Source organism: Pyxicephalus adspersus, chromosome Z (assembly GCF_032062135.1).
Source record: "Pyxicephalus adspersus chromosome Z, UCB_Pads_2.0, whole genome shotgun sequence".
Taxonomy (NCBI): Eukaryota; Metazoa; Chordata; class Amphibia; order Anura; family Pyxicephalidae; genus Pyxicephalus; species Pyxicephalus adspersus.
The window spans coordinates 63075007-63088786 of record NC_092871.1 but is presented as its reverse complement, the minus strand read 5'-3'; the positions used below and the strand labels follow the sequence as shown (position 1 = coordinate 63088786).

The 13780-nt window shown below is 38.3% G+C and overlaps 1 protein-coding gene across 6 annotated transcripts in view; it reads right to left on the bottom strand.

Moving 5' to 3' along the window:
* The window catches only part of SPTAN1 (spectrin alpha, non-erythrocytic 1), a 71019-nt gene that overhangs the window by 26226 nt on the left and 31013 nt on the right, over window positions 1–13780 (bottom strand). For 4 of the 6 annotated variants that reach the window (XM_072431812.1, XM_072431815.1, XM_072431814.1 and 1 more), the window contains exons 11-23: window positions 9410–9547; window positions 9224–9334; window positions 8715–8792; window positions 8416–8571; window positions 7528–7732; window positions 7260–7441; window positions 6711–6954; window positions 6492–6614; window positions 5030–5247; window positions 4855–4947; window positions 4438–4572; window positions 3998–4146; window positions 1584–1643 (exon numbers count right to left, since the gene is read on the bottom strand). In XM_072431812.1, the coding sequence (XP_072287913.1) occupies window positions 1584–1643; window positions 3998–4146; window positions 4438–4572; window positions 4855–4947; window positions 5030–5247; window positions 6492–6614; window positions 6711–6954; window positions 7260–7441; window positions 7528–7732; window positions 8416–8571; window positions 8715–8792; window positions 9224–9334; window positions 9410–9547 (1892 nt within the window). The remainder of the gene's footprint in view (window positions 1–1583; window positions 1644–3997; window positions 4147–4437; window positions 4573–4854; window positions 4948–5029; window positions 5248–6491; window positions 6615–6710; window positions 6955–7259; window positions 7442–7527; window positions 7733–8415; window positions 8572–8714; window positions 8793–9223; window positions 9335–9409; window positions 9548–13780) is intronic. The other 2 variants (XM_072431817.1, XM_072431818.1) reach the window with 1 other exon arrangement.

The following is a 13780-nucleotide window of genomic DNA, read 5'->3' as shown; positions in this document are numbered from 1 at the left end:
AAATATAAAATGTATTATTTTTAACTTAAACTTAACTAAGCTTTTCCTTGATAAATAAAACCCAACAATATCTCTCAAATGTTATTTCTTTAGCTCTCATATTTTTGAAACACACTGCTTTTTTTTTTAGAAGAAACATTTCCTGACAGGATAGAAGTGGGACATAAAACACTAATGCTTTCATTTCTTTTTCTGGTTCATTTTAGAAACAGCTTGCCACAGATTTTTGCTAATCTTCGGTAATGAAGTGTACATTTGATCACCTAATTGAGTTACTAATCAAGACCAAGTAGAGATAAAACATTTTAATATTACTGGCTACAATTTCAGGCTCAGATACCAGGGGTAAGTAGCAGTTTCAGGAGGGATTCAAAAATGGCAGCCTCATATTTTTAGTATCCTTTTTCTTTAGGAGGTGGCTCAGTGCATGATTAATGCAGAAATAATTCAAGACAAAAGAAATGCAGCATGGTCTATGGGGAATTTCAACACTTTTTTTGTAGTTCTCAATCTCCAGTACAAGTCAGCGCTCAGAGCCTATATTGTCTATGAGCCATGCCCCAGATGGCTTTAATGCTTTAATCTTCAAGGTCTTAAAAATAGACAACTTGTTTATTTTATGTTGAAAGTACTGTTTTCAAGCAGACAGTCCTCTAATATTATTTAAAAGAATTTTTTTTTTAATAATTCTATTATGCATTTATTTCCCCTTGTTACTTGAGACTGACATACCTTATTCCATAGCTAAATCGTTTTAAGCTACCATTCTACGGTCCTAGGAAATGTGTCTCATGGCAGCTGACATGACATTATGTCAGAAGAGGAAACTAGATGAAAGACTTCCAGAAGAATTTTTAAGAAACGAAAAAGCAGATAAACTGTGGTGTTTTCTATTAGACAAAACTTAGTCTACATTTTTCTACAGAAGTTGACCAGCATTTTTTTTTTGTCACGTTTGCTAAGCACAAATTGGTTTCAAAATGCAAGCATGATGCAAAGCAGGTCAAGCAGCCTCTGACCTGCTGCATATACTGCTCAATTACAGCCAATTTGATTTTGCTGACCTACATTTAAAACTACAGGTTCATGAACTGCATGTGCAGATACCATAATATGCATTAAAGCATACTGTATATCCAGCCAAATTTTTTTAGTTTATGGTACCATAAAGCACACTGCTAGGGATTTTCCTTTCACTTCTTTTCTAAAGACACAAGTAGAAATTAGAGACAAATCTCATGGATAAAATTTGTGTTAACTTTGGAGAGATTTCTTCTAAGATGTGTTACTATTGGAAAATTTTCCCCTACCTATTGCTTTGATGACAACTCAAATGTTGGATTTTTCTCCAATTTTCTATCTTAGTGACAAGGGGCATCAGGAGAAATAAAAGGGTCAAGGTCTAAAGCTTTTTCTTTTATCCAAACCTTGAAAAATGTCTGTATATATACTGTATTTACCAGCAAGATGAGTTTACATACATTGGTGGAAGTAATTTAGTTTAAGCCCCCCCCCCCCCAAAAAAAATCATGTTAACAAAATATAACAAAATAAAATAACAAAAATGTTAACAAAATACTTACAATTCTTCAATCTGATTCATACGCAGAGATACACTGCCAGCTTCCTTAATTACCATAGCCCTGTTCAGACAAGGGAGTACAGCAAAGTAGGCATGCAGACATTAGTGTGATTAACATAAGGCAAGGAGGTGCAGCTAAGCCTGCAAGCTGTATTAAGATGGGCAGGAGAAAATGGGGTTCAGCAATTTCAGGGAGTGTCCACTTTTAGATAGGAACCAAGGCTCTTCCCAGGCTAGGCACTGATCAGAAATTCTTTCATTTCACTGAATTTACATTTGAAACAAATGCAGTTAATATCTCTAGTAATAAAATATCAATAACTGCACAAATAAGAAATCAAAATATTCCATGAAACTGTCAACTGTTATTGGCAAGGCAACATCAGTTTAGCCAATTTTGTTCCAATTAGGCGAGAAAGCTATTTACTAAATAAAGGAAAATGGCTTGGCATAAAATATGGTAGCTAAATTAGTTGGAAATATTAGACGCTTAGCTATCATGAGGGTCCTGATGAGGATTTTCTTTGCCCTAAAATAGTAAGTGTAAGGAGATCTGATTGCCCTTGTTCAGTAACATGCTAAATACTATAATAGTCAGTACTTCAGAAAACACTAAAGCAAGTCAGCCATTTATCTATTGTTACAGAAAGTCGGTAAAACTACCTCTCAGTACAGGTTTCTTTAATAAGGTTTTCCCAACTTAAAACAAATTGGAACATGAGTGAAAGGGGAGTGCACAGGCTTGCATGAACCCCAGATAGAACACGGAGCTTACACAAAACCATTTATCTTAGATCCCATAGAATGGTTGATTTGTAAAATACAAAGTGGACACCCATTTAACTGAAAGCATCACAGCAAAGATTCCTTGGGTTTATATGTTATAGAACAGTTCCCTCTCAATTTCCTTCGTTTTCGGTCTTAAGCTGTGATGCTTTAACTTGACTCTTACAGTAGTGCAGACAGAAAAATCAAACAAGATGCAAAATAAATCTGGATCAGTGATATGATTAGTGAATGTGTAATGCAGGCTTGTTACATGGGATTCACACAGCAGAAAACAGAAGTTAGGTCCCAGGGGTCAAGTGATGACATACATATCAACATATAAGCGAGAGAAGGAAGTTTTGTACAATAACCAATACAAGAACGCAAAATGTTTTCATCAAGGACCTGGCTTCTAATAAAATGCACCTTTCTTTAAAATTCAAAACTAAATGTATTCCTTTTCAGCTATAATCCTGCACAAACATAATTAACATAATTGACTTTTAAATGCCTGTTGATTTAAAAAGTTGTTCTGGATTGATAGTTCAGGCCTAACTATAAGTGAAATTTTTCCAGAGTGCGTAAGGGTTAGAAAGTCTGCCAGGTTCTGTTTCACTCCATTGGGAAGATTTTCCCAACTTTCTATTCCTGTGGCAACAGAACAAAACTTTTTTGGTATTTTCCAATGCAGACATAGTTATATAGTAGGTCAGATTGAAAAAAGGCCATCAAGTTCAACCACTAGGGAAGTAAACATATCCAGGATAAAAAACCCTATGGACATAGTTGGTCTGGGGAAGGCAAAAAAAAAAAACCCAGTACAATTTGCTTTAGCGGGGGAAAATCAGATGTTCCCTGTATCAACGGTTTATGTTATCTTTACTTTAAAGCTTTAATACCCAGTTACATTCTGTGCTTCTAGAAAAACATCCAGCATATTCTTAAACAATCTATAGTAGTTGCTGAAACTACTTCCTGAGGGAGCCTATTCCACATTTTCAGAGACCATACTTATTCGGAGCTTAAACTTCTTTTCCTCCAGAGGCAGGATTTACTATTGTGGTCTGCTACCGAGAGCTTGATACCAGGACTACACATGACAGGATGGAAAACACAGCACAGATAAGAACAGCAATAAAGAGGTTTAATTCTAAGCCACTCCACTAATTATCAAGAGGTTTCCAGAGTAAGATTTCCATTTAAATAAGCATTACAAGTGTACTAAGGAAATGACACAGGCTTCTTTAACTACTGTGTACCCATCTCACCAATACAGGGGTCCCCTTAACAAGTGTTTGTATGTACTATGTATTTCCTGTGACAAGCCTATTGCTAATAGCCCTTGTTAGGGTGTTGGGATACACACACCAACTTCCAGCAAGAATGAACTATTCTTAAATGCAGAGAACAGCTCAGTACTACAAAACCTAATATTTTCTGGATTAAACAGCTAGCATGGTAAAATTGAGCAGCAGAGATATCAAAGATCATGGGATTGTCCCAATGATATGTTGTCCCATAAATGTATTTGTGCAGCATTATGGCTCACCAAGGACAGAAAAGAATCAAAGGCCAGCTTAAATTATAACCTATGAAATGTCTTACAACATGCAGCAGACCTAGACAAACAAAAGATTGGTGTCTTACTGTCCATCAATCTGTTCTTGACGCAAAGCAATGCTTCCCTGCTCGTCTAGCAGGTTTTCACGAGAAGCAGATTGTGCAGGATCCAGCTTCTTCACATACGCAGCAGGTACAAAGCCCTGACGGTCATTCACTTCCACTTTCCACCAGTCCTAAAGACATCATGCAATTCATTAATTACACACTTACACTCACAACGGGGCAAGTGTTAACAGTTTGAAAAATGATGAAGATTAGTGCACAAAGCAAGAAAATTTTTAGAAGACAGGCGTTTAAGTTAAAAATTTCTGATACGGCAGAGAAACACCAGCATTGTCCTTTAATTACTGCAGTTGCAAGAATGTGGACCTCATAGATAATCCAGCATGCAGTGAACATGTGTATGTATGGGCATAACTTTATGCCAATTTTTAGGATAGGTAATTTATTTTTTTATTGGTTACCTTATTGGTACTATTAAGGAGTGTTAGGATGTCCCCTTTCTTCATTGTCACTTCCCTTGGGCTCTTCTCCTGATAATCATACAATGCCAAAACTAGCTCCTTTCCAGTCTCATCATCAGTTGGTGCAACTTGTTGCTAAAAAGATAAAAATGAGGAGGAGGTTGGTCAGATGCATTTATGCAGATGCAGTATACTCTCATTATAAATGCTCAGTAATTTGACAGACTGCTGAAAGGGTGCATCTGGATTTACACACGTATGGGTTTAACAGTTTGCATTCTATACTGGATATAATAATCATAGAAGAAACTACCTTATTAATGCAAGTTGGTTATACACTTGTGGAATGGAGTTTGCAGTGTTATTTACACATCTCTACGAGATACCAATTTATTTTACTATGGTCTTTGAACCTACCCGGCAAGCTTGGGCCTGCTCCTTTAGAGCTTGAATGCTACTTCCATAGGCTCGGAGATCAGACATCAGGGCTTCATGTTTTTTCAGAAGGGCCTGAAAGCAGAAAATTCATATAGGTAACAGGACTAATTAACAAGTAAGCAATTTTGTGTTGGAACCTGAAGGCTGGTCCTACCTCGGCAGAGTCCTCATCTTTGCCATAGTCTGTGCTTCCAACAATTGGTTCCTTTTCTCTCATCCAGGACTCAGCTTCGTTAGCATCGGCAAAGTACTGCTGGGCCTGGAGAGAATCTTCTAGATCCTGTCTTCGTTGTGAGGCCTTGTTCCGTAAAGAAGCCCACTTGTCATTCAGCTCCCTCAGTTTCACTTTAACCTCATCAGATGCAAAATGTCCTAATAATTACAGACCCAATTAGTGTTTCACAAAACATAGGATGTTTACTTCCAGGGCAAGAATCAAGGTAAGTAGTGCATAGCATAACGTTCATAGGTCAAAAACCAGCTATGTAGGTAGTTGTGTAGGAGCATGACAATTACATTGTTTTTTGTGTGCTTTATATCACCAATTTTTTTTTATAGTTCTGTAAATATACAGTCATATCAGTTGAAATGTAGAACTTAATACTAAAATTAAATTATAACGTAAACAAAAACTATCTTTAAGTTAAAAAACAAGTACAAAGAGCATAGTTGTGATATTCACATATCTTCAAAATGCAGGATATTTGATCTAAAGATGTGCCCAGAGAGACAAAAGACACTGCTGTCACCTATTGAGACAAGCTGTACACTGACAAAAGTAAGACACCCTTGTATAACTAGTGGTCAGACATACATCATTAATCTCTCAATATCGCTGTACTATAAAATCTTCGAAGTAGAGTGATCCAGTAGCCCAAGTCTTGAAGGACAGCAGCTAGCCAGTACACTACACAGCTCTTTGGACAATGATGGACGCTATAGACATTCACACATTTACTGTGAGACACTAAAGTCTTTTGCCGTTTACAATTTTTATTTTGCGTTTTAAAGATATTTAAATATCATTTCGACTTGGTTTATATATTTTGAAGTTTCAGAATACAGCAAACAGTTTTGTTTACTTTGTAATTTTAGTATTGACCAATTGTCACATTTCTTATTTGACTAGTAAGATATGTATAAATTTATTTTGTAGGCAGTCAATTTGTAGATTTTTTAGTGCTTGAGTACTGTAAAATTTCCAGTAGTTTACTGTAGAGAAATTTGTTATACACTTGCAAAGACAACAGAGGGGACATAACACGGAGACTGAATATGTGATTTCAGTAAATGCAGACCCCCCCCCAATCATACACTGGTAATCACCACTAAACAAACAGGTTAGTTAAAATCTTTTGCTTTTTGTACTTGAGCTAAAAAAACATTTCTAGTCCCCTCAAAAAAAAAGAAAATGTAGTTTAAACAGAAATCAAGACACTTGTCACTACAAGAGTACACAAATGGCTAGATGGCCCCTAGACACAGTGGATTACTGGAGCTTGTTCGGTAAACACAATCCTGGCTTATATTTGGAAAAATGCTGGACTCAGTTATAGTATAAAGTTTTATACAAGTGACTAAAACCATATTCTGAGAACAAAACCCTCCTATTTTACCTTCGGCGATCATATTGTTTCCCTTTTGTGTAACGGCTTTAATACGTGGCTCGTGTCCAGCTATTTCAGCTTGAAGAGCCTGGTGTTTCTTGAGCAGGTTCTGCACACCAATCAGATCCTTGCCTAGAAACAAGATCAGAGGTATTTAGAGGACAGAGTTTCCCAGGTCCCCAAATCGCAACCAAAAATGAACATTTAAAATTAAAAAAGAGTAGCTACCTCTGTTTGTGGAGGCAGCAATAGGTTCCTTCTCCCTGATCCATGTCTCCTCATCTTCAATATCCCTAAATAGCTGCTGCAGACGCAGAGAGTCAGATAGTTTCTGTTTGCGAGCAACCATGGGTTCTTTCAGAGCCTCATAGCGTCCAACCAAAGCCTCCTGCTTCTTTTTGATGTTATCTGCATCAAAATGCCCGGCCTCTTGGAACTGACGAGCCTGGATAGTGATCCCATCAATACGGTCCTGTATAAACATCAGCAAGATATAATGAAAAACCTATTCCTTCTTTCTTTGTGGAGTGAACACAGTAGATTTAAAGGGACCCTAGAACACCAATGAAGACAAAATCAAATTGAAAAAAAAAAAAAAATTGTTCTGAATACAAAAATACCAAAATCCCAACAATCCCTTCCTCACAAAACATTGACGTAAAACTAGGCTTTTATTTCAGGGAATAGACTACTAAGAGAAGCAATACAGGGTGCAGGGCTTAAACACCAGTGTTCTGCTGCATCCCTAGTGAAATTCAAAAAACAAAATTTGAGTACCTGGTGAGCTGCCACATCAGCTTCCAACAAAGCATGCTTCTTCTGAAGGTTTTGAACATTGGTCAGGTCTTTTCCATAGTCATCAGATGCCAAGTGTCCCTCGATCTCATACAACCACAGCTCAATGTCTTCCACATTCCTATTGAATTGTTGTTGCTGGTTGGCTTCGCGTAGCTTGATGCCTGGTTAGTAAAAGCCACAATTTTTAATCTTAAAAGTGACCATCTCTGTGGTCGTTGTGTTGTTCAAATCAAACTTAATGCCTCACCTTTCAGTTCAGTGGCTTCCAGCAGCCTCTTCCACAAGGTGATGACTTCACTCATACGAGCTGCCACTTCATCAGACGCATAATGGTTGACATTAATAAGTTTCTGTCCAGAATTCTCCAGAGCATCAATTCGGCTCTGGTTGGCAGAAAGTTCAGCCTCAAAAGCCTGGTGCTTTTGAACTTTACCCTGGAGATTGGAAGGATCCTGCAAGAGATAGAGCACTCCACTCGTTTAGGTTACACTGGTAAAATCTAAATATACAAACATTCTAGATATGTACTAGACAGCACTAGCAAAACCTGGACATCTGACAATTCTGCCATTGGGGCATGCTGTAAATTTTCATTCAAAGTGTAAACACTATAAATTCCTTGGAACACTGTTAGTTCTTTCAGGGGAAGGCACAAACATCCTAATAAATGTGGTCAAAAACTCTCTGGATCAACATTTTACAAAATGTGTTATTTTAAATTGCATTACTATAGTTTTTACTGTAAAGATACTTGTAAGGTGTAGACATATATGCGTTTTTGCACTAGTGGCATGATTTAAGATGTAAAATATTCTGTGTCCAAGTGCAACATATCTGAAACTTTTATCTTCCCAATACTTCTATCAGATAATTGTTGGCCTAATGTTTAATTAGAAACAAAAAACTTGTGAGATTAAACAGATTTGTGCAAAGAATAATTTGCACTTAATTAGTTTAGAATTGAGGGGTGGCAGAGAAATACCCCGCTTGATGTAAACAAAACTGAAAACACAAATTTGGCTTGTCAGACTAAAAACTTCTTAAAAACTGTTACATGTAATACTTGTAAAACTGGACTAGCCAGAGGAGGGGGGCGACCTTTTGTGTGCACAGGGTATAATCACAAAGGACTCACCTTGTAGGCCTCATCAGTGGCAGTCTTCATCTTTTCATTAATCCAGCTCTTCAGTTCATCAGAGTCCCTGAAGAACTGCTGGAGATGAAAGGAGTCCGCGAGTTGATTGTGGCGGTAAAGGGCTCGCTCATGGAGTGTATTACGACGACTTAGAAGCTAATAAGGAGAGGAGAAAAATAAACAGTAGCATTAAAAAAGAATGATTTTTTATTCGCTATTGTTAACACATGACACATCTTCCAAAAGGAGACTGTAAGAACTACAGTTTCATGAACGAAAATGATAAAGACCAGACTTACTGCGTCTCTGCGTGTGGCAACATCGTCCATTGCATAGTGTTTATTTTGAATAAGCTTTGTAGCAAATTCATCGAGGGCCTACAAAACATAGTAACGTTTAGACATTTTCTGATGCATAGCCAAAAGGACCCAACAATCAACAGGATAAATGACCTGCCATTTAGAGAATACAGACATCTCATAGTATTTTTAGAATAAAAATAAATATATTGGAATTTGCTTTGCTTACTGCCCAGTCACTGATTCGAAAACAAGTATCAGAAGTTCTGGCTATATCACAATCACTTTCTGCAGTATTATAACTGGCACAGGACAAAACATTAAAATAACCAAGCAGACTAGAAGAAGGTCATCAGAAGGTCCATTTCTTATACATAAGAAGAACTCCAGGCAGAATGAAACTTTCCAGTGAAAACCTTGTATTTCAGTTTACTACTACTTTTTTGGAAGAGCAGATATTGGACCACACTGTAGGCCACACTAAGTTGTTGCAAGAACTTGACTGTTACCGTGATTTTTTCTTCTTGAGCACTGAGGGATTTTTCAAAATCTTCATGTTTTTTCAGAAGTGCTTCCACACTATCTAGGGAATCACCCAGATCTTCATTGAGCAAGAAAGCCTAATAAAAAATTTGAAATATTAGAACCTATTTACTGCTAACCTCTTATTGAAAGTAAAGTAAAATAGAAATTACCTCTTGCTTGCTCATCCAGTTGTCCACTTGTTCAGTGTCTCTGTAAAAAAGCTGCAGGTCCATACATTGCTCATACTGCTGTCTGCGCAGCTCCCACAGCTCCAGGAGAGAAGCCCTCTCCTCTGCCAGAATAGCGAGCTAGAAGCAGAAAAAATATTTGTGTATTGTGCATTATAATACCGCTATAAGGGCTTGCGATAAAGGACAATGAAATCTAGAATGTGCCTAACCACTTTTAGCCTTTTTTTCAGTGTTCAAGGTTATGGTCTAACTCATGTAAAAAAAATCTGTTACATCTAAAAGAATATTCACACTTAGTCACATCTGCTGACCCAAAACTGATTTTACAGGGATCAAACTGACAAATCTAATAATTATGCAAGATTACGACTTTAGGTTAGTCCATTTTTTCTTGCCACACAGCCAGGTGTATTTCCAGGTTATGAATGAGATGTCTGAGGCAGACAAATATGACACCTCATGCAAACATGCACTTACTGATAAGTTTCATGAAATGGGACAGTCACTGAACATTGCATCCACATTTAAACATTTTATACACAGTGACGAGTTGGACGTATATCTGGCTGTGTGGCAGACAAGAGTCGACCAACGCAGAACAATATTTTTTCCCATCGATAAACCTCCTACGGCTTAAGCACTACCTACTACCTATCCCTTTCTACCTCAAAACTACAATTTTTTCTGGTTTTTACCAACCACAATACCAAGAACTACTGGTGGTACACTCCCAAAGACAATTCTACATATGCCTTTCCTCTCATGCTGATTAATCGCCATCAATTTTTTAAACACCAAAACAGACACTGACCAAGGTTAATGTAAGTAATACAGGTAGTTCCCAAGTTAAGGACATCTGACATACGAACAACTTCTAGATACGAACAGGGCTTCCCTGCTCGGTCCTGTACAGGACGGAAGCTTGATGGGGTTGGGCCCCAAAGTTATGCATTTGGGGGCTCTCCCTAAGCCAGGAGAGCAGCCCATCTACTAGGAGTGGGGAAGGCAATGCAGAAAGGCGCAGACAATTGGTTGCCATAGAGAATTCCATGACCAGGAGGACTGATAGAAAAGTTTGTCGTCCAGACCCCTTCAACCCAATGGTTTGCAGTTATTTTCCCTGGTGTAATAGGGAAGGGTTTGGGTTTTTGGAGCACGAGGCTGACTTTGTCATTGGGGTACAACCTGTATGCCAGAGATGGTTTGCACCTAAATGGAAGGGGGTCTGTTGTGCTAGGAGAAACATTTAGGGGAATGGTGGAGGGATATTTAAACTTTAAATATTTAAATCTTGGAGGGGGGGTTATGGATAAATGTATGGATCTTCCCATGTTATAAATAAACATTGGACTGTGCAGTACTAGTTGTACTGAAAAACAAAAGGATTTGGCAATCAATGTTGGTAAAAGCAGCAATTGTTTAAAGAGCCTGTTCACCAATGCTAGAAGTCTAGCAAACAAAATAGGGGGGTTGGAAGCCTTAATGAGTGAGGAGAATTATGACTTTGTTAGCATTGCTGGGTATACAGTCTTTCGTAAAGACAAACGAAAAAGTGGTGGTGGTGTATGTCTGCATGTGAGAAATGATCTAAAAGTGAATATGAAAGAAGAAATTGTGGCTGGAACAAGCAATGAGGTTGAGGCATTATGGGTGGAGTTGAATAACACAATGAATTATTGGAGTCTGCTATATGCTCCCCGGTGCTAAGGAAGAAATAGACAATCTACTAGCACAGATAGAAAAAGCAAGAAAAAGTAGAAGTGTTTTAATCATGGGAGATTTCAACTACCCTGACACTGACTGAAGTAATGGCACTACAGGAACGCCGAAATGTAGGAAATTTGTCAATTTAATACAAGATAATAACTAGAAATTATAGTGAGAGACGGAATCTGGGTAGCAGTGACCATAATTTGATTTAATTTAATGTAAGCTGTAAACAGAAAGCAAAAACAGGAAAGATAAAACCAATATTTTAAGAGCCAATTTTCCAATTTTTAAGGGCGGCTCTCTGACTTGAACTGGGAGACAATATTGTCCTCGGCGAACACTGAACAGAAATGGGAATGTTTCAAGTCTGTTCTACAAAAGCACACTGAAAAATATATTCCAATCGATAATAGGTTTAGGAGGCTAAAATTAAAACCCATGGGGCTCACAGCTGATGTTAAAGCCATAAGGAACAAGAAGAGGGCATTCCTAAAATATAAAAATGAAGGATCACCTTCATTTGAAAACTAGAAAGAATATACCAAAAGATGTAAAAAAAGGAGATAAAATGTACAAAACTTCAAAATGAAAGAGATTGCAAAAGTGAAAAAAGGCAAACCCCCAAATTTTTTTTTTAATATATTATTTGGAAAAAGATCAGATCGGAGCATGAAAGCCCATTAATGGATGTCATTGGGTTGGTAACTGGGGATAAAGAAAAGACAGATTTCCTAAATACTTTTTTTTTAGCTCTGTGTACTCAAAGGAAAATGGCAGAGCTCAAGCTCCAAATTCATAAAAGCAATGTCACTTCTTTAAATGAGTCACAATGGCTCAGAATTGATACGATTGAGAAACAGCGGGGAAATATTAAGGTTGACAAAGCACCAGGACCCAATGGATTACATCCACGTGTCCTCAAAGAGCTGAGCTCGGTTATTTCAAAGCCATTATTTCTAATTTTTAGAGACTCTTTAATCACTGGAATGGTACCAGTGGATTGACAGAAGGCCAATGTGGTTCCCATCTTCAAAAAGGGAGCAAAGTCATTACCAGGTAACTACAGACTGGTTAGATTAACAATCATAGTTGGAAAGGTCATAGAAAGTTTGATAAAGAAGACAGAGGCGGTTTCTGCTAGCAAATAGTATATTATAAGAAAGACCAAAGTTTTCAAACAATGTTACACTTTTTATTAAGTAGTAAGTAAAAAGGTTGGGCTTTGCTAAACAGTTTGACACAGTACCCCACAAGCCGTTAATATGCAAGTTAAGGTCAACAGGTTTAGAAAAGTCAATCTGTAAATGGATAGAGAACTGGATTAAAGACAGCATCCAGAGAGTAATGTTCAGTGTTGGGACCTTTACCGTTTAAAATCCTTATAAATGATATAGAATTTGGGATTAAAAGTACCATTTCTGTGTTTGCAGATGACACCAAACTATGTAATGGATGTAAGTCGATACAGGATTTCTATTATCTACAAGCAGACCTGGATGTAGTGTTTGAATGGGCAGCCAAGTGACAAATGATAAATGTAAAGTTATGCACTTGGGGGCTAACCACATGCGTGCTTAATACTGTCTAGGAGGAATACATTTGGGTAAGTCAGGAATAGAAAAGGATCTTGGGGTTCTGGTAGATGATAGGCCTAATACCAGAATGCAATGCCAAGCTGCAAAATCAAAAGTTACTAAACTAATAAAAGAAAAGGAGCAAGGAGGTGCATGGGGACAGCAGACCAAGATGGTGGCGTGTTGATCTGGCTCCGCGCACCTTGGGCATATTGACCTCCCTACCGTGCGGCACACGCGAGCTACTGACTTTATACTTACCTCCATATCTTCAGGATCTGCTGTGGAATCCCCCCGAGACCATGGGCCCGACAAGCATATCCCCAAAAAAGCCCCTTCAGACACCTAAGTCTCAGCGCGGCCTCTACTCCAAGACAGGGACAGAGGCTTCCGTTACAGATGACTCTGTAAGCTAGGGATTCTCTTGACGATATGCCGCCATCTGATAGTAACCAGCATCAGTTTCCATCTGATCTCTCCCTTGCGGATTCAGAACCAGGTGAGCTGTTGCTTAACAAAATCAGAGAAATTATGAGAGATAAAATCTCCCAGGCAAATAAAAAGCTTTCTTCAGCTTTGTTAAAGGAAATGAAAGAACTAGAGGATCGTTTTGACGATGTGACAACAGTTCTGGAGGGGCATGAGAAATAATTGATACCATGTGTTAGCACTGCAGGTCCTGCCTGCGCCGCTGCTCCTAATTGCAGGCACGGGTGCCGGGTCCTATCTTTCAGGTAGAGTAACCCCACTACCTGTGTTCCATGCCCGAGTTTCCTTCCTGCTGGAGACTTGCTCTAGTGTTTGAGCTGGTGTGGGTGTATCTCTCTTAATCTACAAGGGTAACACATACACGCCCTGTTTTCTACAGCCTATGGCTGGATCTCTGCAGGTATTTAAAGGCACCTCCTACTACAGGAAGTTGCCTGAGCAATCTCAAGGTTTTACTCTGTGTAACTCCTAGTGCAAAGGTGTTTACTCCGTTTGCTTTGCTGTGTACCGGACCTTGCTTATGTTTTTGGACTTTGCCTGATTGTTGCCTGACCCTGACCTTGGATCCTTGTTTCTG